The sequence below is a fragment of the Talpa occidentalis genome, unplaced genomic scaffold, assembly GCF_014898055.3.
Source record: "Talpa occidentalis isolate TD23 unplaced genomic scaffold, MPIMG_talOcc4v2.1 talOcc4.14, whole genome shotgun sequence".
Classification (NCBI taxonomy): domain Eukaryota; kingdom Metazoa; phylum Chordata; class Mammalia; order Eulipotyphla; family Talpidae; genus Talpa; species Talpa occidentalis.
Genome location: NW_023601433.1, coordinates 87,062,679 through 87,088,271, shown reverse-complemented (window position 1 = coordinate 87,088,271; position 25,593 = coordinate 87,062,679). Strand labels below are relative to the sequence as shown.

At 39.9% G+C, this 25,593-nt stretch overlaps 2 protein-coding genes across 7 annotated transcripts in view; one reads left to right on the top strand and one right to left on the bottom strand.

Annotated features, from left to right (window-relative positions):
- KNTC1 (kinetochore associated 1) overlaps positions 1–4,246 on the bottom strand; it is a 67,797-nt gene extending 63,551 nt beyond the window's left edge. For 2 of the 4 annotated variants that reach the window (XM_054695386.1, XM_054695388.1), the window contains exon 1: positions 3,319–3,545. The gene's annotated coding sequence lies outside the window, so the exon portion shown is untranslated. Of the gene's footprint in view, positions 1–3,318; positions 3,546–4,033 lie in introns of those variants that run through there. The other 2 variants (XM_054695387.1, XM_037511246.2) reach the window with 2 other exon arrangements.
- RSRC2 (arginine and serine rich coiled-coil 2) lies at positions 3,637–21,764 on the top strand. 3 transcript variants are annotated; one of them, XM_054695389.1, is made up of 10 exons: positions 3,637–3,801; positions 8,848–9,004; positions 9,319–9,362; positions 11,812–12,002; positions 12,962–13,165; positions 15,233–15,355; positions 17,584–17,663; positions 19,169–19,398; positions 19,607–19,696; positions 20,788–21,764. In XM_054695389.1, the coding sequence occupies exons 1-10, from the start codon at positions 3,796–3,798 to the stop codon at positions 20,965–20,967; spliced, it is 1,305 nt and encodes a 434-aa protein (XP_054551364.1). In that variant the 5' UTR covers positions 3,637–3,795; the 3' UTR covers positions 20,968–21,764. The 3 variants fall into 3 exon arrangements, with proteins under 3 accessions (XP_054551364.1, XP_037367145.1, XP_037367146.1); XM_037511248.2 differs by having other exon boundaries at positions 19,166–19,398; XM_037511249.2 differs by lacking the exons at positions 3,637–3,801; positions 8,848–9,004 and adding an exon at positions 10,185–10,262 and having other exon boundaries at positions 9,321–9,362; positions 11,790–12,002; positions 19,166–19,398.
- The last annotated feature ends 3,829 nt before the right edge of the window (positions 21,765–25,593 follow it).

The window sequence follows — 25,593 nt, the reverse complement described above, 5'->3', positions numbered from 1 at the left end:
CAAAACCTGATGTCCTAGAGCAACTGGCAGAGACCATTCCCCAGTCATGAAAAACCGTAAAAGGGAACCCCCAAATCCTCCATGACATGCAGACTTCTCCCACCTCACCCACTCCTTCTCTTAGCAGTGTATTTCAGTAAATCCACCTTTTCTGTTCTCTATCTCTGGTGAATTCTTTCACCCTCACACCTCTACCCTTATCCCTGATATCCTTCCCACAACATGTATTAATAAAGTCTTGTTTGTCTTCATGTTATTTCTGCAGTCACAAGAAACTGGACACATTGGTTTAAGAATATAAACTATAATGACCTTACCAGGTATCTTGGAGCACTTTGTATTGTGTGTGCCTAGCTTGAATTTATAACAAGTTTTCATTTGAAATAAACTTTTAATCATGGTAGCAATTAATAGTGAAGGCTCTGAAGTCAGACTGGAATATTTTAGGATGGTAGGTTCCAGTTGAGCTTTAAAAAAAAAAAAGTCCAATAATGTGTCCATAGAATAGTTGTTACAGTAAATGAAACTGATCAGGGGAGTAGAAAAAAAACTGGATTAGGGATCTGATTGCAACAAGAGGATAAAAACATGTAACCTTAGGAGATGTAACCATTTTCTCAGCAAAGATCTATGTAACTCATTTTGGGTATGTTATTTTGGTGGTAGTAGAATACTAAAATGAAAAGCAATCGCTGGACCAAGACTAGGGGAGAAACACTAACCAAATAATTTCAATTTTTTTTTTTTTTTTTTAATAGAGGCATGTTTTATTTATTTATTTATTTGTTTGTTTGTTCGTTCGTTTATACATGCACTGGGTACAGTCAGAAGCGCGGGAGGGTGAGAGAATTCACCAGAGCCAGAGCGGGGAGCAGAGCAGGCAGAAGGACCGAAGTACACTGCTGGGGGGAGCAGCGGGCGGCAGGAGAGGTCTGCATGCCATGTGGGACCCTCCTCCGGTGGCCGGGGAGCAGCCGGGGATCGAACCGGCGCGGCAGGCCACGGGCAGCTTCGCAACCCAGCGCTCAACCGCTGCGCCACCGGGGAAGCCCAATTTCAATTGTTTTTGAGGAGGAAGGGCTGGTTTTTGATTTAGAACTCTTTCACATTTACTAGTCTGTTATCCTTGAGCAAGAAACTTAATCTTTGTGTTCCTCAATTCTCCAGTCCATAAAAAAGGAATTTAGTTGTACTATAGAAAAAAAGGCAGTTATGAGTTTCAGAAGTTCATAAAACAATGCTTGGTTCATGGCAATCACTCATTGTAAAATTATTTATTATTATTATTGGTGGAAGCAGATAACACTTGGGTTAGGAATTTGGGGTCACAGGGAGGCAGAGCAGGAATTTAGCACAATGGTTGCAACCCACTTCCACCTCCCCCCATGTAGCATTTCTAAAAAACAGCCATGCACATTCCAAAACCAAGTAGATTTAAATCCTATTAGTTTATCTCACAACAGGTGCCGCTAGTTGTAAATATGTCTCCTATCTTATCTTACTAACAGGAGGTTAGGGTCCAATGGTTCTTTTTTTTTTAAAGATTTATTTATTTATTATTTATTTATACAAGCACTGGGTACAGCCAGAAGCGCGGGAGGGTGAGAGAATTCACCAGAGCCAGAGCAGGGAGCAGAACAGGCAGAAGGACCGAAGTACACTGCTGAGGGGAGCAGCGGGCGGTAGGAGAGGTCTGCGTGCCATGTGGGACCCCCCTCCAGTGGCCGGGGAGCAGCCGGGGATCGAACCGGCGCTTCAGAGGCTGTGGGCAGCTTCACAACCCAGCGTTCAACCCAGCGTTCAACCGCTGCGCCACCGGGGAGGCCCTCCAGTGGTTAACAAACTGACCAAATCTCATCCCATCTGTAACATCTCCCTTCAACCTCAAGGTGCAAATTTCTCCATTGAAACCTGCCTGCACTATCTTGAGTGTGTACTAGCCCTACAAAAAGCTTCACTTCTAACTCAACTACACTGATTCCCATATGAATTCTTTACTGCAAAGAAGAATCTCAGGAGGGACCTCTCAACACCCCTGATCCTCATCAATAGGAGCTTTAAAATGTAGGGGGAAAAAGTTCTTTCTAAGAGTGTAAGTAAAGATGCAGAAACAAAGCATTTCAGGAGGATAGAAAATAGTTTTAGTGGCTGGTTTTGGGGTGGGAATTGGGACATTAAGACAGGAGGGACTGGATGGAGTGAACACTTCAATGGGTCTCAGTGTTTCTCATTTGTAAAAAGAGGAAAATATCAGCCTTCAGGGCTGCCACGCCCAACTCTTTCAACAAATGCCTACTGAATGTCACCATGTGACAGGCACTAGTCCAGGAGCTGTGAACCAGACAGAAGTCTTTGCCATTGTGAAGTTTATATTCTTGCAGTAAGGACAAAAATAACAGCCCGTATTGGGTGTTGTTTCTTGGGTGTCTAGCAATTTTCAATGCTTTACTCATTTAATCTACTCAACCCATTTTACAGTGAAGGACAGGAGTCAGGGATCAAACAAACACCGAGGCCACCTAAAGCGAGTTAAGTGATGTAGCTAGACACCGCCTCCTACGAAAAAAAAATGAGCAAACACACAAATCATTACAAGCGGGGCTCAAATGGACGGGAGGGGTGGGGGTCGCCGAAGAAGGAACTGTTTGGAAGGAACAGGTTACACCTGAGCTGAGAGCCAAAGAAACCAGTTATGCAAAACTCGGGGGTTGAGGGGGGAGGGTTCGCAACGCCGGCAAAGGTTGGAAGGAGTCTAGGGGGGCTCCCGGGCACCGCAAGGGTGGAGTCCAATAATGCGTCCATAGAATAGTTGTTACAGTAAATGAAACTGATCAGGAAACAACTGGATTAGGGACCTGATTGGAACAAGAGGATAAAAACGTGTAACCTTAGGAGAGGTAACCATCTCCTCAGCAAAGATCTAGGTAACTCATTTTGGGTATGTTATTTTGGTGGTAGTAGGATCCTAAAATGAAAAGCAATCCCTGGACCAAGAGGATTGGGGAGGCAGACGGGGCTAAAGGAAGCCTCGACGTCAAAGGACGGGTTTATTCTCGGCGCCAGGGAGGAGAACACCAAGCAGGCGAGGGACGTGACGTGATTCATAACCTTCTGAAACCACTCAGGCCGGGAAGCGAACGTGCGCCCACGGGCGAGAAGAGAAGCGTCAGGCCCCCGAGCACCCACGGCCCGAGCCGACCCCGGCCAGAGCCGGACTGTCCGGGGGGAAACACCCGACGGGGCCGAGGCCGCTGCCGCTGCCGCCTCGACCCGAACCCACCCCCAGCTCCTCAGGGCAGCGCGGCTCCCCCTTCTCACCTGCAGCTGAAGAAACTAAAGAGGAACGGGGGTCGCGCCCCTCTTCCTGACTCCCCAAACCGCCACTAATCTCATTACATTCCAAGCCACGATTTGAATTGGCGGGAGAACACCAAGCCCAACCCCTTTGACGGCGGCCGGGGCGGGCCAAGATGGCTTGAGACGCGAAGCAGGAAGTCGCTCCACCCCTTCGGTTCTCTACGCTTTCGAGCGTCTTCTCGACCCCGCCCTCTTCCCTGGCGTTACACGCCCCTTCGGAACAACAACCAATCACCGCCTCGAACAGCGTTACTATAGAAACCCTTATCCCCACCCCCTTTCCTCCCAGCAAGCTGTGCGTCGCGCCGGGCCTCAGCCCCTTTGTGCCATCCGGGTCTCTTGTGCGAGCGATTTAGTCTGTGGCGAAGCTTCGGTGCGGCCGGTACTGTTGAAAAACGGCGAGTAGAGGCGCCGCCCTAGCGGCCGGAACTCTGGACGATGGCGGTAGGTGCTGAATCTGTGTTCAAAGTCAGGGATGTTTTTCTGCTCCTCTCCAAAGAGCGAGTGAACGGCTCCCGAAGCTGTTGTCGGCGCGCGTGTGTGGACAAAATGGCGCCGCGGCCTTCTTCTGCGCCCGCCATCATGGCTGCCTGCTGGAGGGAGGGGGCCTAGGCGGTGTCGGTGGGGGCGGGGAGCTGCCGGGAGTCTCTTTTCTAGAACTTTCCTCATCTCTTACCCAGGCTGATTTCCTTTCTGCCCACTGAACTGTCTCTCTCTTCAGCCGACTCCGTCTGGGTAGCGTTTTAGATTAAGCCTCTTTAGGTTTTGGGGATGTGTGCTGGCAGTGGAGAAGGGATGGGGAGGAGGGAAGAGAGATCGGGGGTCGCCTTTGAAGAGTGTTGGCTCTAAAAGGCGGTGTTTGTAGGGTTAGAATGTGAGAAGATGGCAGTTCTTCACACTTTTTTTAACCTGCACGCAGTGAGATGATAGTGCTTAATTTCGATCATGACCCGCCTGTGTAAACCTTGTTTTATGAAATCCCAGTGAGGAGCTGGAGAAGGTATTGCTGAAGAGGAGTAAAAATCGGCTTAATGAGGGGAAAGCTTTGGAATTACGAATTCTGATGGATGCTTGGTTTCCAAGCGATTCGTGATGTAATCATCTTGAAGACTTCGGAAAGCAGCATCACATCGTATCCTTAGCGATGTTCCTTTAAATTTAAGGACTCCCCCCCCCCTTTGACCTATTTAATTTTTTAACAAAAATTAGTTCCTGAATTCTCTCTTCTAAGCAATAAGCTTGCCATCCTGATGGATCCAGTTGTGTGGTTACTTTATTTTTACTTAATCTCTTCGAAAGAAACACAAACATTTTGCATTCCTTCCACTGACTAAAAAGTTATGTATTTTCGAAGATAAATAGAAGTATTGAACAGTGAAATTTTTATAGTTTACTCTTCCTAAGAATTGCGATATTAGAATTATAAAGAATGGTTTCTCTCCCCAGCTACCCCCTGCACGCATCTCATTGATTGAATTTAGAAGTAGCTTTCAAACAGCCAGCAAGCTATTTGGTATGTGTGCAGCTCATCCATTTAGCATTTTCCTTTAAGTATTGTTTTGATCTCAATATAAATATATGGGAGGGTATCGTTTTACTTGGGCTGAAATGATCATTTGTTTCTGCAGTACCTACTTCAGTGAAAAGACAGTCCCCTAGAGAAGTGACCTAGTATTAAACCCAGTACCTTCTTTGTTCTGGGAAAGGTTTATATAATGTGTCTTGAGTGTTAGATTTTTTAAAAGGTTGCAAAGTTTAAGGTACCCTGTTAGAGCAAATACTAGAGTAAAGGAGTTTTGCTTTGGTGTTTTAAGTTTCATATGTACATTCCTACTAAATTGAAAGTTTAGCAATTTTTCGAGAAATTTCAATATTCTCTTGAAATTTTTTTGATACTTTATCATTATGCCACTATAAAATTATCCTCATGAAAATAGTTTTGCTTGGGCTAACTGACTACCTATTGTTGTTCATAGCTGTTTCGTGACAGCTTAGTTTTTACAGATGAAAGTGACTGTTTGGTGCAAGTAACTATCCTGGATCAGGGTTGCCTTCCTTAAGCCACGGACTTCCCTATATCCCAGGCTACTGTGGCATTAAACCATTAACAGAAAAATATGTGACTAATGTTTAGTCAACTAGTGTTGACTAAAGTCACCTAAATTCTGACTTTTCCATGGACATTGTTTTCAATTCTAATCATGATCTCTGTGAAAGGACTATCTTGTCAGTGGTTCAGAAATGCTGTATAGCAGAAATGTGGCAGAAGATGGCGTAGGCTAAGAGAAGTGAGAGCAGTGCTTTAAGTTTGTGCAGTTGCTTTTATTCAGACAAGTCTGATATAGTCGTGGATAATGATGAGAACATGAGTTAAAATGATCAATGTTATTTGTGAAAATCAGAATCCTTAATTGTATGATATATGGGTTCATTTATTAATAGTTGGCACAGCAGAGTGATGGAGAGATGGCCTGTTGTCCTAGATGAGTTCAGTTATGTTGCTGGATCTCATTTGTAAAGCGAGATATGGAATGAGTATCTTTGAGCGCAAAAATGTTGTGATGGCAGAAATCACCAGTGCACAGAAAACCAGAAAAGCCATGTATGTTTGAGCTAGAGCCTCTCCAGTAATTAGTTGTATCACTCATTGCTGCAGGCTTAACAGATAATACATCTTTCATCCCCAACTGAATTGTTTAATTTATCATTTTATTACTGGAAGAGTTTGGCACATTTGGGACCCTGTTTAAATAGTTGTTGAAATAATGTAACCTCTCCCAACATTTGTTAAAATATTCCCCAATATACTTGGTATTTGCTTTCTGGACTAATCTTCCTAAGGGAAAAAGAAATGCCCTGTTTTCGTGTGATGTATTCTTCCCGCTGAATATGTGTACGATTCCTTATTTATCCAATCCCAATTTCTTCTGATAGCCTGTGTCAGAAGTTAATAAAGTAGTGTAAATATTTTAGACTCTGGACTACAATACAAGCAGCCGTTGCTTGCTTGATGTAACAACTCTTTTGTAAATGTAAAAACATTTCTTAGATCAAAGGTCATAGTTTGCCTAAGTAATCAGCTCATTTCCTGCTGAGATAACTTAGCACGGAACACCTTCCCTGCATTACTAAATCTTTCCCTTACCTTTTATCAACATATGACTGAAAATGTTCAGGTTATGGTTTCTTCTTGAATTTTTTTTTTTTTTTCATGCTATTGTAGTTTGGATCACACAGGTCAGATCCATAAAAACACTTTCTTAGGGCCTCCCTGGTGGCGCAAAGTGTTAAGCTCCACACTGTGAAACAATCTGCAGCCTCTCCAGACAGCCAGGGAGCAACCCACATGGCGCAGCAGACCTTTCCTGTCTGCCTGCTTCTCCCCTCAGTGTGCTTCAGTCAGTCAACCTGTTCTGTTCCCGGCTCTGTCTCTGATGAATCCTCTCAACCCCCTGCATCTCTGGCCTGTACCCCAGCTCTTACATGCATAAATAAATAAATCTTTTTAAAAAAACACACACAGGGCCTCCCCGGTGGCGCTGGGTTGCGAAGCTGCCCGCGGCCTCTGTGGCGCCGGTTCGATCCCCGGCTGCTTCCTGGCCACTGGAGGAGGGTCCCACATGGCGCGCAGACCTCTCCTGCCGCCCGCTGCTCCCCTCAGCAGTGTACTTCGGTCCTTCTGCCTGCTCTGCTCCCCGCTCTGGCTCTGGTGAATTCTCTCACCCTCCCGCGCTTCTGACTGTACCCAGTGCATGTATAAACAAAACAAACAAACAAATAAAATAAATAAATAAAGCATGCCTCTATTTAAAAAAAAAAATAAATAAATAAAAAAACACACACACCTTTATAAATGGAAAACAAGTAATAACCAGAACTCATTTCTTCATTTGATTGATTTCAGTACTGAGTATATTATAAAGAAGGCAGGTGAAATTGCTTTCTCTAAAATGCAAAGCTGGGCCTCCCTGGTGGCCTAGGGATTTAGTCTTAGTGCTAGCACCTCAACGACCAGAGTTTGATTCCTGACCAAGGATCTAACCTACCTATGGTGCAGCAGACATCTCCTGTCCAGCCTGCTCTTCTCCCCACTCTGTCTCTGTGAACCCTCTCTCCCCTCCTCACCTCTGCCCTATACCCCAGTTCTACACAAAACTAAATAAATAAAATCTTGTTTAAAAATGAAGTGCAAATCAGAATTAAGACGAAGGAACTGACCTTTTTAGATAAATCATGTCTCTGGGAAAGTGTGTGTGTACACTTGGCTATTGTTTAGACTTATAAATTTTCATATTGTAATAACTTATAAAATGATTTAAAGCAGAAACATCTTGATATTTCCATAGCCCAGAGTAAATTGGGGAGAGGCAGATCATATTTTGCAGCACCATTGTGCCAAGGGTTAAGAGGGTTAGTGAAATTAAGATTGGGTTCTCAGGTAAGTTAATTTATTTCACAATATTTTAGAAGATGCTTTGTATTGTTTTAAGGCTTTATAGTCTTGAGTCTCTAACCTTTGACAGTTGATGAAATTATTTTTACGTAATTTAAGATAAAAATATTGGTTAAGTCAGTTAAATGAGTTCACAAATCTAAAATGAACTATAGTTTCTCTTCTACATTTATTGGAAATACTTGGTGCTCTAACTTCATTGTTTTGAAAGTTATAAAAATAATGATTTTGAGCATTAGAGACATGTCGGTCTAGTTACATATTAATCGTAATTACATATGTCTCTTTGTATTGGGTTAGTTATTTCAATTTATTCAAGCCTATTTTGGTTATGAAGTATATTTACTTGGAGATCAGCCATTCGGATTTATTGGGTTCTTTATTATTTTGTAAAACTCAAGGATTTTTTTTCTTTTTTTAAGATTTATTTCTTATTTATGCAATAGCTGGGGTACAGGCCAGAGGCACGGGAGGGTGAGAGGATTCACCAGAGACAGAGTGGGATGCAGAACAGGCAGACCGAAAGCACTGCTGAGGGGAGCAGCGGGTGAGACAAGAGAGGTCTGCCCCGCCATGTGGGAATTTCCCTTGCCGGCTGGGAATCGAACCTGCTGCAGAGGCTGTGGACAGCTTCGCAGCACTATACTCAACCCGCTGCGTTGCGTAAGGGTGATATTCTTACATCCCTAATTGACTCACTACTAAGAAGGGGGGGGTGGTATTTATTTATTTATGCATACAAGCCCTGGGGTGTACGCCAGACGTGCAGGGAGTGAGAGGACTCATCAGAGACAAAGTGGGGAACAGAACAGGTGATTGCCTGAAATATGCAACTGAGGGGAGCAGCAGGGACACAGGAGAGGTCTGCTGTATCATGTGGGTTGTTTCCTGGCTGGCCAGGAATCGAACTCTTGATGCAGTGGCTGGTGAGAGCTTCACAGTGCTGTCTTTAGCCCCTGCACTGCCAGGGAGGCCCGAAGTTGGAAACATTTTAAATGTAAATTAATTACTATAATTATTTTTCTTTCAACTTTTAGGCTAGTGATACAGAACGAGATGGACTAGCCCCAGAAAAGACATCCCCAGATAGAGATAAGAAAAAAGAGCAGTCAGATGTATCTGTTTCTCCTAGAACCTCAAAACATCATTATTCAAGATCCCGATCGAGGTCAAGAGAAAGAAAACGAAAGTCAGGTATGAATTGATGAAAATGATCATTACTATTAGCATTTGTTAGTCTGTGTCAATGTGTAAGACATTTTTTGAACATGTGCAAAGTAATATTTTGAAAGCTAGGCAGTGGTATATTGTAAACTTAAACATCCTTGGACATAAGTTGCAAGAGCATTTTTAGAAAATTTTCTAAACTATAACATCCTTTTGACTATTTATAATCTACCAAAAATAATGAAACTTGTTTATTTTCTCTTGGGCCCCATTATGTCAATGTCATAGTTTGCATTTGAGATGTGCCTTTGTTTATGGTGCATTTTTGTATGTGTTTTCAGATAATGAAGGAAGAAAACACAGGAGCCGGAGCAGAAGCAAAGAGGTAATTAGCACTTTGTAGTGAATAGGTACTTTAAAATACTTATAAAGTATCTGGTAGAAATGTTTGTGTGAATATGATATTGTAAAGGTAAGTACCAAAACTTGAAATTTAAAAGGTTAATTGGGTTATAAAATAAGCATGATTTGGATTCATCCTTTTTTTTTTTTTTTTTTTCAAGAAGATATTTATATGAAAAGTTCATTCGAAAACTATTAATTTTATTGTGTTGTGAAAATATTCACAATAGAGATTTCATATGAAGAATATAATTGGTTTTTTTAGGCCTGTCACACAGAGCTTCCATTAATCTGAGGTCCCGGGTCTCCTTATTCCTGATAACCGCTCAGGATTTTTAAATAGCAGTCACTTTCAAGTACAATACCCCTAGATATCTGTGGGCTACTTTTTCCTTATGGAAGATAACCTGAATCCTCTTTTCATTAATAAACTAGTTTGATTTCCCTAATGGTACTGTTGAATTTTGAAATAGAAATGGTCAGTGAGGAACAGTTGGAAAGGTGGTGGCAAAAAACCCCCAAAAACTTGAGGAAAAAACAACTGTATTGCAGAGAAGTTAACTTGCTCACCCCACCTGAGAAGACAAGGAATGAGCCATCAAGGAAGAGCAGAAGTAGCAGCCAAAAAGGGAGGAGAGGAGTCTTGTGGGGGCTGGGCAATGGACTCCTAAACCTAATGTGGGCAGGGACTTCACCTCTTCCCCTAATGGAAGCTCTGTTAAATTTTTAATTTAGGAGAGTTTTTGTGAAAATGACTATTTTGTTTAGCTCACATGATAACATTTCTATAATAAATCATACTCAGCGTGCTAATGCGCGAAGAGACTGAACTGAAGACGCTGCAGACTCAGATAGCAAAATAATAAGCCTACTTCATGATAAGGTAACTATTAGTCATTCAAACTCCTATTTCCCTTAAGTATATCTTAAATCAGTTAAGGGTTTTAATGGCTTGGTTTTTTTTTTCCTTTTTTTTTTAAATAGTAATGTTATGTTTGGAAACTGGTTTGAAATAAACTCTTAAAACCTTTGAAATTTGAAACACTTAAAAGTTTTCCCGGTTTGCCACTACATGGCAAAATCAAGGACATTTCTTTTATAAGCGCATATTGTAGAGAACTGGCAATGAAACAAAAATCTTGCTGTTTTTCCATTTCTCTTTTCTGCAAAATACTTTCATATTATGAGTCTTTTCAGATAGATCGTCATGCATGTTCCCAAATGTTGGGCAAGCTTTTATTTTTAAAAAAAGTTAATCTTGAGTGGAAAGACATACTAGGCCATTTTGGGAAACATTAGATAAAAGTCCTATCCTGGTGGGAAAGCCTGGGCATCAGAAGAACATGGGATATGGGTTCGACTGCTACTGTGTAGCTCTGTGACTGGGTGCTAGTTTAGTTATACATTAACAAGGGGATTGAATTCAAAGGTCTGAGTTTCCTTCCAGCTTTATAATTGTGATTCTGAAATGTCCAGGATTTTAAGCTTTTACAACAAGATGAATTTGGCAGATATCAATATGGGGAAATCTAATGTTTAACACTTCAAATTTGGTATGTAAATGATAGGATGGAGACTTGATCATACAGTTAATTTCACCTGAGTCTCTGCATATATTGTGAAAGTGAAAGCCTTGGTTTTTAATTTTTCAGAGTATGGGGGAGGTGTGTTATTTTATAATGATAATAGAAATTGTATCTAGTTTGAGTTCATAAAAATTTGAAACAGATATGGTTGCCATTCTCTACCCTAGGTATATGAAATGTAATAGACCTCCAAGCTACTGTGCTCATAGAATGAAAAGTGATTGCTTCACAGTTTAAACATTGTAGGGGGCAAAGTCGGGCGCCATCTTTTGGAAATATATGGAAATATTCAGCTATAAAACAGACACTTAAACTCGGTGTGAAGTAATTTAAAGTTGTAGAAAATATTACATCAGTTTTACTTAGCTACCTTATTTGAAATGCATTTTTTAGTGCATTTATTTGTGCCTTTGTTATCTTCATTATTAACATTTTAAACTTACTATTATATACTCCGAAGTTAGAAGTTACTGAATATACTTTGTTTCTCTATAAAAAGTTTGTTGAAAGAATTTGAAAGTTTCATGTACATTCTTATTTTAGAAAAAAAAATCAGGGATTCCTCATTTTCTGACATGGTTTTTCAATATTTCAACATTGAAAATCATTGTTTTAATTGTGGTAATGAAAATATTTGGGGGAGGGTACTACCGGGGGGTTTTATAAAGGAAAAATAAAATTAGTAATAGACATCCTCAACATTTGGGTGACGTGAAATAGATCATTATTTGCTGCACACTCCTAAGGTTACTAATGTTGCATCACAACATTTTTGTCTACTGTTACCCATACTAACTCTCTTTGTTGCACTATTTTCCTGAAAGAACCAACTTCTTCTTAAAACAGGCAAGAAGACACGAATCCAAAGATAAATCCTCTAAGAAACACAAGTCTGAGGAACATAATGACAAAGAACATTCTTCTGACAAAGGAAGAGAGCGACTGAATTCATCTGAAAATGGTGAGGACAGACACAAACGCAAAGAAAGAAAGTCATCAAGAGGCAGAAGTCACTCAAGATCTAGGTCTCGTGAAAGGTAAGTAGCTTCTGTGTTTATAAGAATGCCTTTGAAAGAGCTTCTAAATTAAATAAAAACATCATTAATTATAAATGCCCATAAAATCCTAGAAAATTGATAGTTTTTACTTAGTTTACCCATGCTTTTGCCTGCTAGTGTTCATTAGCAGCTGGAGTCTTTTGTACTTTATTTTCTGGCGAAGGCAAAAAACAAAATGTGATTGGGAGATAAATTAAGAACTTTATTAAGAACTTCTTAATTTACGTCTTGCAATGAGAAAAATACTGTTAACTATGTTTATATAGTTTCAGTCAACGTAACAGTTCTTTTACATTTCTTATATAGAATGTTCGCTGTTAAATTCTAGATTTTCCTTCAGAGTACACATTAAAGATTTTTGAGAAACAGGGTCTAACTCAGAATTGTGAAATTTTTCTTTTGTACTATGAAGCCAATGTTTAATGATCCTTTGGAGAAATCTGAGGCATATATGTATGCTGTCAGATTTCAGTGAAAATTTTTTTAAGTAGTAGAGTAACTTGATACTGAGTTTCCTTAAATTTCATACGTTTATATATTGTACTAAAATAATTACTGAATACTTTTTTATTTGGCAGATAAACTTTTTGCCAAGTAATACAAGCAGAAGCTTAAATTTAGTCAGATGGTATTGCATTTTTGACAAGCTAGAGCTTTACTTTGTTCCCTAGGGGAGGTTATCATCAAACAAGAACAGAGGACCATTTTTGGTTCTAACTCCTCCATTCAAAAAGAAGTCAATGGCACAAAAAAAAAAAAGGCCTATCCTCCTTGCCCCAGGCCCTCCCCCCACCAAAAAAAGGGCCATTTGTTTTTTCTGTACACAATACAGAGTAGTGTATTTGTGTTATCTTTCTTGACAATGTGTACTATAGGTAGCTAACTCATGATGTCATCAATTGAAAAGACAACTACCAATTTGTGTGCTATAATTCCAGGCGTCATCGTAGTAGAAGCAGGGAGCGGAAGAAGTCTCGGTCTAGGAGTAGGGAACGAAAGAAGTCAAGATCCAGAAGCAGAGAGAGGAAGAAATCACGATCCAGAAGCAGGGAAAGAAAACGTAGGATCCGGTCTCGTTCCCGCTCAAGGTCAAGACACAGGCATAGGAGTAGAAGCAGGAGTAGGACTCGGAGTAGAAGTCGGTACGTAGTCATCATCTTAAATGAAAGCAAACAGGCCACTCATATGGTCTGTTTAGCTTCTGTCAACCCAAGAATGTTGATTAATGAATCAATTTTATTTGGAGATTATAACCTACTTTAAGTATATCCTAACAAGTAAAGAACAAACCTAAATACTTGCATAGCACTTATACACATTCTTATTTGGTCGATAGATCTGTAAAATGCAGGTTTGACTACCCCCGTTAAAATTGGTTGTTTTAAACACTGACATCACTGTTAATTTTATGATCATGCTAGTTAATGTTTGCTGTCTACTACGTCATATATGTTACGCCAAAGTTCTTTGTGTTAATTCATCTCATTCTCAAAACGGCACTTTTTTTTTTTTTTAAACATTATAAGAAAGTTTTTATTTTTTTATTATTATTTTTTTAAGATCTTCATTTATTTATTTATACAAGCACTGGGTACAGTCAGAAGCGCGGGAGGGTGAGAGAATTCACCAGAGCCAGAGCGGGGAGCAGAGCAGGCAGAAGGACCGAAGTACACTGCTGAGGGGAGCAGCGGGCGGCAGGAGAGGTCTGCGCGCCATGTGGGACCCTCCTCCGGTGGCTGGGGAGCAGCCGGGGATCGAACCGGCGCTGCAGAGGCTGTGGGCAGCTTAGCAAGCCAGCACCCAACCACTGCGCCACCGGGGAGGCCCTCAGAACGGCACTTTTGCAAGCAAGGTTCTTCGGGTTTAGAAAAGTTAAATAACTTGCCTAAGAAGCCCAAAACCATAGTTAATAAATGGTAAAGCCAGGGCTGGGTCCCAGATACATCTGAATGCAAAGTCGGTTATGTATTGACCCTGTTGTGCTGTCGGTGCACTCTCAGATACTCACACAGATGAACTTCATTCAAACCTGTCTTGACTGGGAAGAGCTTTAACTTTTTGCAATAGTAGTAGAGTAAAGAACACAGGAGAGCATTTTGTAAATACTCAGAGAACACATTCTCTATAAAGACAATAACTATGTCTTCACAAATACCGATGATAAAGTTATGGAGAAGCTCTTTTTGTTAATTGATTACTTAAGTCCAACTATAAAAGACTAAAATGTGCGTAACGATGGACTTAACTAACTTAGCGTACCGCTGTTGGGTCACTTGAGCAGTTTTGTTTGTTTTTTTTTTTTTTTTTTTTTTTTAAAGATTTATTTATTTATACAAGAGCTGAGGTATAGGCATAGGCCAGAGGCGCGGGAGAGTAAGAGGTTTCACCAGAAACAGCGGGGAACAGAAGAGGCAGACGGACCAAAAGCACTGCTGAGGGGAGCAGTGGGTGAGACAGGAGAGGTCTGCCACGCCATGTGGACATCTCCCTGGCCGGCTGGGAATCACACCTATGTTGCAGAGGCTGTAGACAGCTTCACAGCGGTGCGGTCAACCTGCTGTGCCACTGGGGAGGCCCTTAGCAGTTCTCCATTGGTGGTTTCAATTTGTAGTACTGTACTAATTTGAACTTTACATTGTGAGAGTTAATCTAAAATAAGCGAAAATTTTCTCATTAATTACCATAATTCTGTCATTACTTTTGGGACAATTCAGGTCATTATTTCTAGTTGGAACATTGATAGTTTCTATTCTAACCAATACCTGTCACTTTATCTTTTACTTTTTTAATTCCTTTGTTTTAGTGATTCATACTTTGTATTTTTTTTAAACATTACAAACTTGTAGATTTAAATACTGGAAACAGTTTACCAATTGATCACACTGCTAGGAATTTATCCTACACATTGATCTACCAAGTGTGAAATAACTGATAAATGAGATTAGTCTTGGAACATGAGGTTTAACACCAAAGGATTGGAAACAACATAAACATCTGCCTGTAATGGAGATGCTTAAATAAACTTACTGGAAAACTGACAACATACACAAAGAACTTGTGGTACCTATGGAAGCTGTGGCAGAGGTGAAAGGGGGATTCAAAATACATTTCCTGTGCTGTTTTTGATTTTGTTGAACTGTGTAAATGTAGATTATTATTCAATAACATTATTTTGGCAATACTGACACGTAAAATATAATTTATTACAGAGATAGAAAGAAGAGAATCGAAAAACCAAGAAGATTTAGCAGAAGTTTAAGCCGAACTCCTAGTCCACCTCCCTTCAGAGGCAGAAACACAGCAATGGATGCACAAGAAGCTTTAGCTAGGAGGTGTGTGCACTTACTGTTCATTGTGGTGTTCCCTTTTTGTGGCAAATGTGTGCCTTTTTTAAAAAAAAAAAATCTTGACTCCAATTATAACTGTTAACTTTTCCTTTTAAACTGCTTTGTCTTTTCTTACTCAAGATAACAATATCTGAAGCATTAAGTAGAATTCTAATTGTTTTCTTACTTTGAAGTGGCAAATAATATCTCTTACAGGCCAGTTTATTTGATCTTGCAAATTTTACTGCCATTAGCAGAAGAAAATCATTGTATTTTTTAATTTTCTGAATTTACCAAGATGGGTGATTGTGGGACCACACACAGCAGGACTAATCTGACTGAAATCTGCAAAACTTTTGAAAGAACTGCGTAATGTAGAGAGTCATGAATTAAAGTAAAATCCAAACAATTGCTTGCAGGTTTTCCCATATTCTGAAATTATACTCTTGAATTTTTCTTTATGAAATTGAGTTTGTATTTTTTTTTCATTGCAAAAATACAGTTATCACAATGTAACCTGATGGGCTGCTGCCCTGTGAACCCAGCCTGGCAGAAACTCCAGCTGAACAGCAGCAGCAGCAAAGGTGTGAGCTCACCCCTTCTTCATTCCATTCACCTTAGTGAATGGTGTTAATTCCAAACCTGCACTGGCCATTTTAATGCAACCGGTAGAATAGTAATCAATCATATTTTCTTGCTGAAACTAAAATCAGCAGAATTAGGGAACAATTTCCTGCAGTATCTTAACTAATTAATAAAGAACGGTCTGTTAACTCTTGACAGGTGCTTTTTAAAGCTTTAAAAGTCTATTATATGGTTTATATGTTTATTGTGTTTTAATTTTTTGGATTTTATTAAAGTTGAAGCTGTTACTAGCATCTAACACTTGATTAAAAAAAATAAGTCTACTTAGTAATTTCCAGATGACAAGTTTATATGAAATGCTCTAATTTCAGAATACCAGATTACTCCTTGGCTACCTTGAAATTTGAAGGGGGAGGTTTGTTAATAAGAAACTACAGTATGTAGAACTTTTTTTGTTTGTTCTGGCTTTTTTTGTATTGAAGTGTGAACAGAATTTTAAAACTACTTTGGAAATATTTTTTCTATCTGTGAGCCCACATTTTAATGTTACTCTTAATCAAAAAATTTTATTTCCAAGGACAAATTCAAGTCTGTTTTGTGTGTGTTTCTTGCTTATGTGCTTAATGAAATAAGTTGTATTCCTTTTATGTAAATTTCAATAATTGTTATATACCAATTTGCTACCACTGTATTTTACTTCCCATAGTGCCCCCCAGCAAAATCCTTTTCCTCAATCCTTGCTCCTTTAAGAATACCATTAAAGGAGGAAGGATGGTGGTTATTGGTAGATAGATCAAGTAAATCTTAAGAAAGGGGACCTTCTTTTGCAGGAACTCACTGTGGAGATGATATTGGTTATTATTTGCTACATAGGAAATACATAACTGACTTGACAGCACATTGCATATTTAATTAGTAAAATTATTTGAGTTAATCACTAGTGAATTTATTGTGAACTAGAATTTGGTTTTTCTTTTGGGATAAATCTGTTTTTCCTGTTTCCAGCTCCTTCGTTAATGATAAATTTTTTGAGCTGCTAAAAGTAATTTCCAGGTATAGCGGTTTTCTCATTTTATTAGATGTTAAAGAAGGGCAGTTGAAGCTGGCTTGCTTTTTAGTTTGCGTTAACTTGAAGACTAATAAAGTCCTTCAGAAATCTTCTGCATGTCTTAATTGATCTTATTCTGTGTCACCTTCACCCAAGAAGTATTTAGGTATTACTGTGCTCTTTGTTTACTGCCTAACGTGCCCTAAGGGTTATTTAGCTCTCAATAAATTATTTGTAAGGTTTAATGTTATCGCTACTCCTGAGCAGCCAGCGGTTATTAAAGATTTGATAATTTTCTTTTTTTTTTACCATTCTCTATGGAAACTTAAATATTGTTTCAGCCTTTGATTAACCAGTAAATTCATAAATATTTAAAACCAGAATTGGGGTATTATTTGTAATAGATAACATCTTAAGAATAATTACTTCTTTTCCCCCCCACCCCCCATACAGATACCAGTTTGGGGAGGGTATTAAATAAGAACTTAATTTAAAATTCTAAGTGTTTGATGTCTATACATATATACATGTAGAAAAATACAAAGATGCATATTGATTTTTATATTGCTACTTTTAAATAAATCTAAATTGTCTTTGACAGGTTGGAAAGGGCAAAGAAATTACAAGAACAGCGAGAAAAGGAAATGGTTGAAAAACAAAAACAACAAGAAATGGCTGCAGGTAATTTGTTTCTTGATTATATCATATTTGTTGAAAATTGGCAAAGCACAGAAAAGTAATAAAATTACCTATAATCTCTACAACCCATCAGTATGCTGTGAACATCTTAATTTTCAGATTAACTTTCTCATCATAAAACCTTTATCTTTCTGTCTCTAGTTTTTGGTTGGTGCAGAGAAATTTTTTTTTTTTTTTTTTTTTAAGATTTAGTTATTTTTCTACAAGAAGCAGGGTATAGGCCAGATGTGCGGGAGGGTAAGAGGATTCACCAGGGACAGAGTGGGGAACAAAACAGGCAGACTAAAGAAATACACTGCTGAGCGGAGCAGTGGGCAAGACAGGAGAGGTCTGCTATACCATGTGGAACTCTCGCCGGCCAGCCGGCATCAAACCCATGCTGCAGAGGCTACGGACAGCTTCACAGTGCAGCGCTCAACCGCCTGTGCCACCAGGGAGGCCCTGGTACAGATACTTTGACAAGTCACTAGATTATTCTTCATGTGGAACTTCAACCATCACTGCACATGTCTCTTCATTATGAATTTGGAAATAAAGTTTATTAAAGATGATGAAGTGGAATGTGTATATGTATTATGTCTTGATGTTTAAAAAATTAAATTTCCCAGTCTCTGGATAATTGAAGATGGTGAGAATTTACAGTTAGGGGCCTCCCTGATAGTACAAAGGGTTAAGTCTCAGCACTATGAAGCTGTCAGGGAGCTGACCCACATAGGACGCAGCAGACCTCTCTTGCCTCACCTGCTGATCCCCTCAGCAGTGTATTTCAGTGGATCTGCCTCTTCTGCTCCCCACTCTGTCTCTGGTGAATCCTCTCACCCCCCCCACACACACCTCTGGCCTACATCCCAGCTCCTGTATGCATAAATAAATCTTTTTTAAAAAAAGAAATTTACTGTTACACTGTATGTAGTGTAATTAGGTGTTGTTTCTGTTTCCTGCTATTCCTAATTAATAGTAGAACTTTGTGAAGAAAAATCTAGAACTTGACAAACTGCCAATTATCACATAATTTTCGCATCAGTGCAGGGAGTGAGAGAATTCACCAAAGAGAGTGGAGAGCACAGCAGGCAGAATACTGAAATACACTGATGAGGGGAGCAGTGGGCAAGGCAGGACAGGTCTGCTGCACCATGTAGGTTGCTCCCTGGCAGGCTGGGAATCGAACTCCGTGCTGCAGTGGCTGGCGATAGCTTGATAGTGCTGTCTTTAATCCCTGCGCCACCAGGAAGGACCTGAAATCACCTTTTTATTGTTTACAGAATTCTTTTCATCCTCAGAGAAGTAAATGAAGTTGTAATATATATGAAATCATATACCGAAATGTGTCTGTAGGTGAATACATCCAGTAATTGCTGAAACATTGCGGCTTTATAAATTATCATCGCCTTCTTGTTAGTGAAAAAGTCCTGCCTTTTTGCATGTTTCTAGCTCATGTATAAGTGATGTTTGTTTAGTCTTAAAATCCATGTTCATCTCTTCAGCAGCTGCAGCTTCTGGAGGTTCTGTTCTCAATGTTGCTGCTCTGTTGGCATCAGGAACGCAAGTAACTCCTCAGATAGCCATGGCCGCTCAGATGGCAGCCCTGCAGGCTAAAGCTTTGGCAGAGACCGGAATAGCTGTACCAAGCTACTACAACCCAGCAGCTGTGAATCCAATGAAATTTGCTGAGCAAGAGAAAAAAAGGAAAATGCTTTGGCAAGGCAAGAAAGAAGGGGTAAGTTCCTTCATTTGCCTTACTCTGTCATTTATTCCCAATTAGCAGTTATTTTTTAAAAAAGCATATTTGGATTAGAAAAGATTGGTTTGGGTAATTATAAACTCCACTGAGAAACACTGTTTTACTTAAGCTATGTATGGAGATTGAATATCCTAACGATAATTTAACTTTTTACAAAATTCTAAAAGTTCACTATTCCTAACAGGACAAATCCCAGTCTGCTGAAATATGGGAAAAGTTGAATTTTGGAAACAAGGACCAAAATGTCAAATTTAGGAAGTTAATGGGTATTAAGGTGAGTGTTTTGTATTAAAATGCATTAATATTTTCAGGTTAACAATTCTCAACTTAAAAGTAACTTCAGTGATATATCAACTTTAGGTACATTCTGGTGTTTTTAAATGTTCTCCAGATAAAGTTCACAATTAACTAAACCAGTGTGTTGTCACTATTTGACAGTATAAATTATTTTACTTAACACATTTGTCTTTTGACTGCTACAGAGTATACCAATAGGTAAACCTTGTTTGAGCTCATAAACTTGTCCTAGTAAATAAAAAGGAAAGTGTATAAAAGAATGAATTTGCTTTAAAAAATTCTGGTGTGATAGGAACTTCACAAGTTTTAAAGTTTCGAGATGTCTTTTTTTCTTTAAGATTTGCCGGAGCCTTTGCATTTGCTGTTAGATTAGCCCTTCCTACACCAGTCATTCCTTCAGCTGCCTGCTTGATTTTTTTTTTCTTTTTAAAGATTTGTTCATGTATACAAGAGCTGGCATGCAGGCCAGAGGTACAGGGTTGGGTGGGGGTGGGGGGGGGTGAGAGGATTTATTAGAGTCAGTGGGGAGCAGAACGGGCAGATCTGAAAACTGCTGAGGGGAGCAGTGGGTGAGACAGGAGAGGTCTGCTGCGGTGTGGGTCCTCTCCCTGGCGGGGGATCGAACTCATACTGCAGTGGCTGCAGATAGCTTCATAGTGCTGTGACTTAACCCTTTGTGTCACCAGGGAGGCCCCTGATACATTTTTTTTTATGGCTGGTCTCTGTTCACAGGTCACCTTGTTTTAACTTATCTTTTGTAAAATAACAAATACTCCATCCTGTTTTCTACTTCATTTTTCTCCATGGCATTTATTTATATACTTTGTAGCATATTCTACAAGTTCTTTTTTTGCCCACTAAAATAAAATTGATTTTTGATACTTGCTATTCTAACCCATTACCTAGAAAGAATATTGCCTTGAACTCCATGGGTGCTTAAGTGAATTGAATGTAAACAAAGTTAACTGAAGTAAAATTTGTACCCTAAAAATTGGCTGCTACTGTCAAGTGAAAACAGCACTTTTTATTTCTACCTGAATTCATCCTGATTTTATATCTGATGTTTAGAGCGAAGATGAAGCTGGATGTAGCTCAGTTGATGAAGAAAGTTATAAGACTTTGAAGCAACAGGAAGAAGTATTTAGAAATCTGGATGCCCAGTATGAAATGGCAAGATCGCAGACCCACACGCAGAGAGGAATGGGGCTGGGGTTCACGTCATCAATGCGAGGAATGGACACAGTTTGAAAAGAGATCACACTTGCCATTTGGGACTTTATAGACTTCTGATTCTGATGGCAGGTCCTTGTTCACCAAACAGCTAGCATTCTAGCTTGCATGGGTGTTGCATTGACTTTAATTTATTGAAAAATACGATTTTTTTGTAAATATCAGATCAGTGATACTGGTGTTAGTGTTGTAATCAGGTTAAACCCACTTCCATTAAACTTGACAGGACTATATAGAAGGACAATATTTTTTAGTTCATGAATTCTACTTTTCAAATATATAAAAGCTGCAGGTGGGATAAAATGTCATACATGGATTTTTTGTGTCCGCTGTCTTGTGTACTTTTGTACTTAACCTTGTACAGTTATTTTCATCTCTTGAAACATGAAAGAAATGTTATGTAGATGTTCTTTAGAAGATCTGGCCATTTGGTACATAATCCAGCACAAATATGCTGGGTGGTGATAATAAAAATGGTTTTCTCAAAACTGGTGTTAATTTAAGTTACCTGGAATTCTTGATTGAATTTGTTTTATGGTTTCTGTAGCATTTTGCAATTGCTATTGGAAAACACTGGCCTAGAAATTTTTTTTAGGAACAATTAACGTTGCTATAAAGGCAATACCATGGTGAGCAAAAATGTAAAAGTGAGGTGGGAGGTATATACAAACTTACTAAATAATACTGTTTTCCTACTATTATAAGGGATAGAATCGGTGTACAGTATTTGTTAAATATTCCTTGTTATTCAGGAAATAGATTAATACATTAAAGGGATGTAAGCACTTTTATTTTAATAAAGTGCCTTATAACAAGTTCTTTGTATGCCCTTTGCTCATTATCCCTTTGAAATCTTCTAACATTAACTAGACTACAGTGTTGAAGCTTGAGAAAACCTGTGTCACTAAACCGAAGAGGGCGTGAATTTGGCAGAGGGGATGGGGCTATAGAAGCTGTAGTTATTTGCTTTCATTACAGCAGTCATGAGTTTCATGAGTTTTTGCCTAGAAAAACTCTTCGGAAAACATCTTCACAGTGTAGCAGCACAAGTGGGAACACTGCTTAGAGTGATAAAACTTCCCATGTTTCTAAAACTGGTTATGAAGTCTTGTCAACTTGCTTGTTAGGCATGTTTTTTTCAAAATGAAAAATATATTTAAGACTTTCAATGTATTTGATAAAATGCAAATGTTTCTCAAGACATTTTGGTAATTTTGTAGGTGCTTTAGTAACATAGCCAATTTTGGGGGAAATGACACTGAATTTTCATTATCACAATCCACACTCCAGCTCTACCTTATAAATCAGTTGCATTTATTTTCAAGGGCTTGTGTGGGTATGAAAGCACACATTAAGTGCTTCCTATGTCTTAGCTTTCAGGAGCTGGCCATTTGCGAATGAATATAATGCATGTTACACTCTTCTAGAGCAGTAGTGTCACCAAAAATAAACACAAGTTAGAGATTTTTAAAAATTTGGTAGCCAGATATAAACATGAAATTTTGACAGTATATCAAAAATAAAGATTTATTTATGCATACAAGAACTGGAGTACAGGCCAGAAGTGTGTGTGTCGGGGTGGGGTGGGGTGAGAGGATTTACCAGAGACAGTGGGGAACAGAACAGGCAGACTGAAATACACTGCTGAGGGGAGCAGCAGACGAGTCAGGAGAGATCTGCACCATGTGGGTAGCTCCCTAGCCTGGGATCAAACTTGTGCTGCAGTAGCTGCAGCGGCTGCAGATAGCTTCATAGGTTTCTTCTTAAACCCTTGTGCCACCAGGAGGGCCCTCATAATTTTAAAACTCATTGTGTATTTTGTATTTTAACATCTCAGAACTAGTCATATTTAAATACCAATAGCCACCATGCAGCTAAGGACAACCACATTGGACAATGCAGATCTAGAGGGAGGCACATAAGTAATTCTAAGTTGTTTGATTAAACTAAGAATTACTGGAATTCTACGGAAAAAATTAACTGGCTCAATTTGGGAACAAGTAGGGGGAATGTTTTTATTTGCTTAAAACCTTGTTATCCCCTTAGGCTGTTATTATGCTGCTTTTCAGTTCAAAATCTTGCACTACATGATCATTTTCCATATTACCCTTGTAAACAATCACCATAATGCATAGGCGGTGCAATAAGGCTAGAATATTTAAAGCAAGATAAGTGTCGGAGCAATAGCTTTGAGGACAATTTAGAAGGTAGAATAGGATTTGGTAGCTGTGTTTACATGTTGACAAAAAATGCAAATTCAAAAATGAGGTTTCCTTTTGGCTTGGGTGATGGTGTGTTTTGATTCGTTAAACTTAGAAAATAAATCGGCTTTCTAAGAAGATTGGTGGGAGGAAATGGAAGCAAAGTCAATTTCACAAGCCAAAAGATGATTCAAATATATATAAATTCTAGGGACCCACTCCCAGATCTCCCATTCTGGCTATTCAATATCTGTAGTTGTCCAAGCCTTCTCAATGTCTCAACATCCTTCTCAAAACCCTTTGTGTTTTTCAAAATGGACTCTTCTTCCTTATGCAATCTCAACTATCAGTTAAGTTACTTTCCATAAAAACTCAGACTACACAAATGTTAACCTATTTAGTTCAGAACTTTACCCAAAATCCAACTGCCTAAACTATCTCCACTGGGGCTTCAAGTTTTACCTTCAGCATAGCAGTGATATCTAACCAAAATGTTTCAGAAATTTCTTCCCCATGTCCAGTTACTTCCCTATAAAGTTACCTACAAGAATAAGATTGTCTCACGGTACCACATGACCAAAATGGAGCTCCCTCTGTACTCCCAAGCCCTGTCCACATCTATTGTCTATCTCAAATGATAACCAGTTTCTTAAGTCAGAACCTGGCAAATATTCACAACCCCTTTTTTTATCATTCCTCATATCCAATACTTCAACTAGCCCTGTTGTTTATCTTTCAAATATTCTCCACAGGGCCTCCCCTGGTGGCACAGTGGTTGAGCGCTGGTCTGCAAAGCTGCCCGCAGCCTTTGCAGCCCCGGTTCCATCCCCAGGCCATCAGCGAGGGTCCCACATGGTGCAACAGACCTCTCCTGCCACGCCTGCTGCTCCCCTCAGTAGTGTATTTCGCCAGTCTGCCTGTTCTGTTCCCTGCTCTGGCTCTGGTGAATTCTCTCACCCTCCCGCACTTCTGACTACCCAGTGCTTGTATAAATAAATAAATTTAAATAAATATTCTCCACGTCTATAATTATCGACCCCACTAGCACTTCTGTAATCCAAACATTTATTGGTTTGAATACTATGAAAATGTATCACTATGTCTACCGACTCAAAATTTTAGTTTGGCACCATCTCCAGTGCTTTTTATGTCATGCAATCAACACTATCTTTGACAAAATGAAAGTGTGTGGGTCAAAAACCTGCTTAAAATAACTTCCCGATTTGGTGGGTGGAAACAGGAAACCTAACAGGTCCGTGAGCACTGAGCTAAGTTCCAGGCTCTTCTTGCTTCACTCTGCCTTTTCACAAGAGGGTTCCTGAGCCTGGAGGACTCTGAATCCCATCCTCCCCCATACTCACCGCCAACTTTGCCCTGCTAACACTTCATGTTTCAGCTCAAACCTCAATGCCTTAAATAACTCCCCAAAGTATACAAAATTTATTGCCTGTAACTTGTCCGTAACTTACTGTTTTCACATATTTCCTATAATGAATGTCCATCAACATCCACCTCGCCTCTAGAGTAAGAAAATTGAGGGGTGCTTTACTTTACCTCCCTCTTTTTCCAAGACTCGGCTGTCATGAGAGCAGCAATTATTTTACTCTTTCGTATCCACAGGTCTTAGAACAGTGCCTGGCACACTGAACGTGGTAATAAATATTACCAAATGAACGAGTAACTGAACGAGAGCAATCCTGAAAGTCACCAGAAACATTTAAAATGCTCTAATGAACTGAATATTCATTCCCTGGTGGCGCAAGGGGTTAAGCACCCCACTATGAAGCAATCCAGACCCTCAGCAGCACGAGTTTGATCCCCGGCCGGCCAGGGAGATACCCCCATGGCACAGCAGACCTCTTCTGACTCGCCTGCTGCTCCCCTCAGCAGTGTACTTCAGTCAGTCTGCCTGTTCTGCTCCCCACTGTGTCTCTGGTGAATCCTCTCACCACCTGCACCTCTGGCCTAGACCCCAGTTCTTGTATGCTTAAATAAAATAAATCTTTTTTAAAAAAATGATTTCTCATTTCAAAAGACACACAGGTCCAGCAAACCGAAGTCTTCGATACAAAGTAGCCTGTGGCAAAATTGGAAATCCTTCCTCTCTGGTTGCTGTTAGCACGCACACCAGAATCTGTGACAAGTCAAGCGGCGGGCTCTGGCTTTCGCGCCTTAGGTGCAGCACCCGCCCGACCCACTGCTTCAACTCATCTGGTCTAGGCAGCCGGCTTCCCGTGTAAAAAGGACCAATCCCAGTATGCATTGCAAACAATGAGTTAGTTGCGTAGAAACCACTTGTCCCAGCATGCCGCGCTCCCCACGAACCGCGGGAGAGGGTCGGCGACGCGCCGTGCACCCTGGGAATTGTAGTTCCCGGCCCTGGCCCGCCCCTTGTGCCGCTTCAGGGGCCTGCGGAAGGAGAAAAGCCTACCGGGTGGCTCCG

Bases quoted from the DNA above. Each gene is read 5' to 3' on its own strand.
- RSRC2 (XM_037511248.2), top strand. The intron at 9,005-9,318 runs GTATGAATTGAT...ATGTGTTTTCAG, and splicing joins AGAAAGAAAACGAAAGTCAG to ATAATGAAGGAAGAAAACAC. The intron at 19,399-19,606 runs GTAAGTTCCTTC...TATTCCTAACAG, and splicing joins GGCAAGGCAAGAAAGAAGGG to GACAAATCCCAGTCTGCTGA.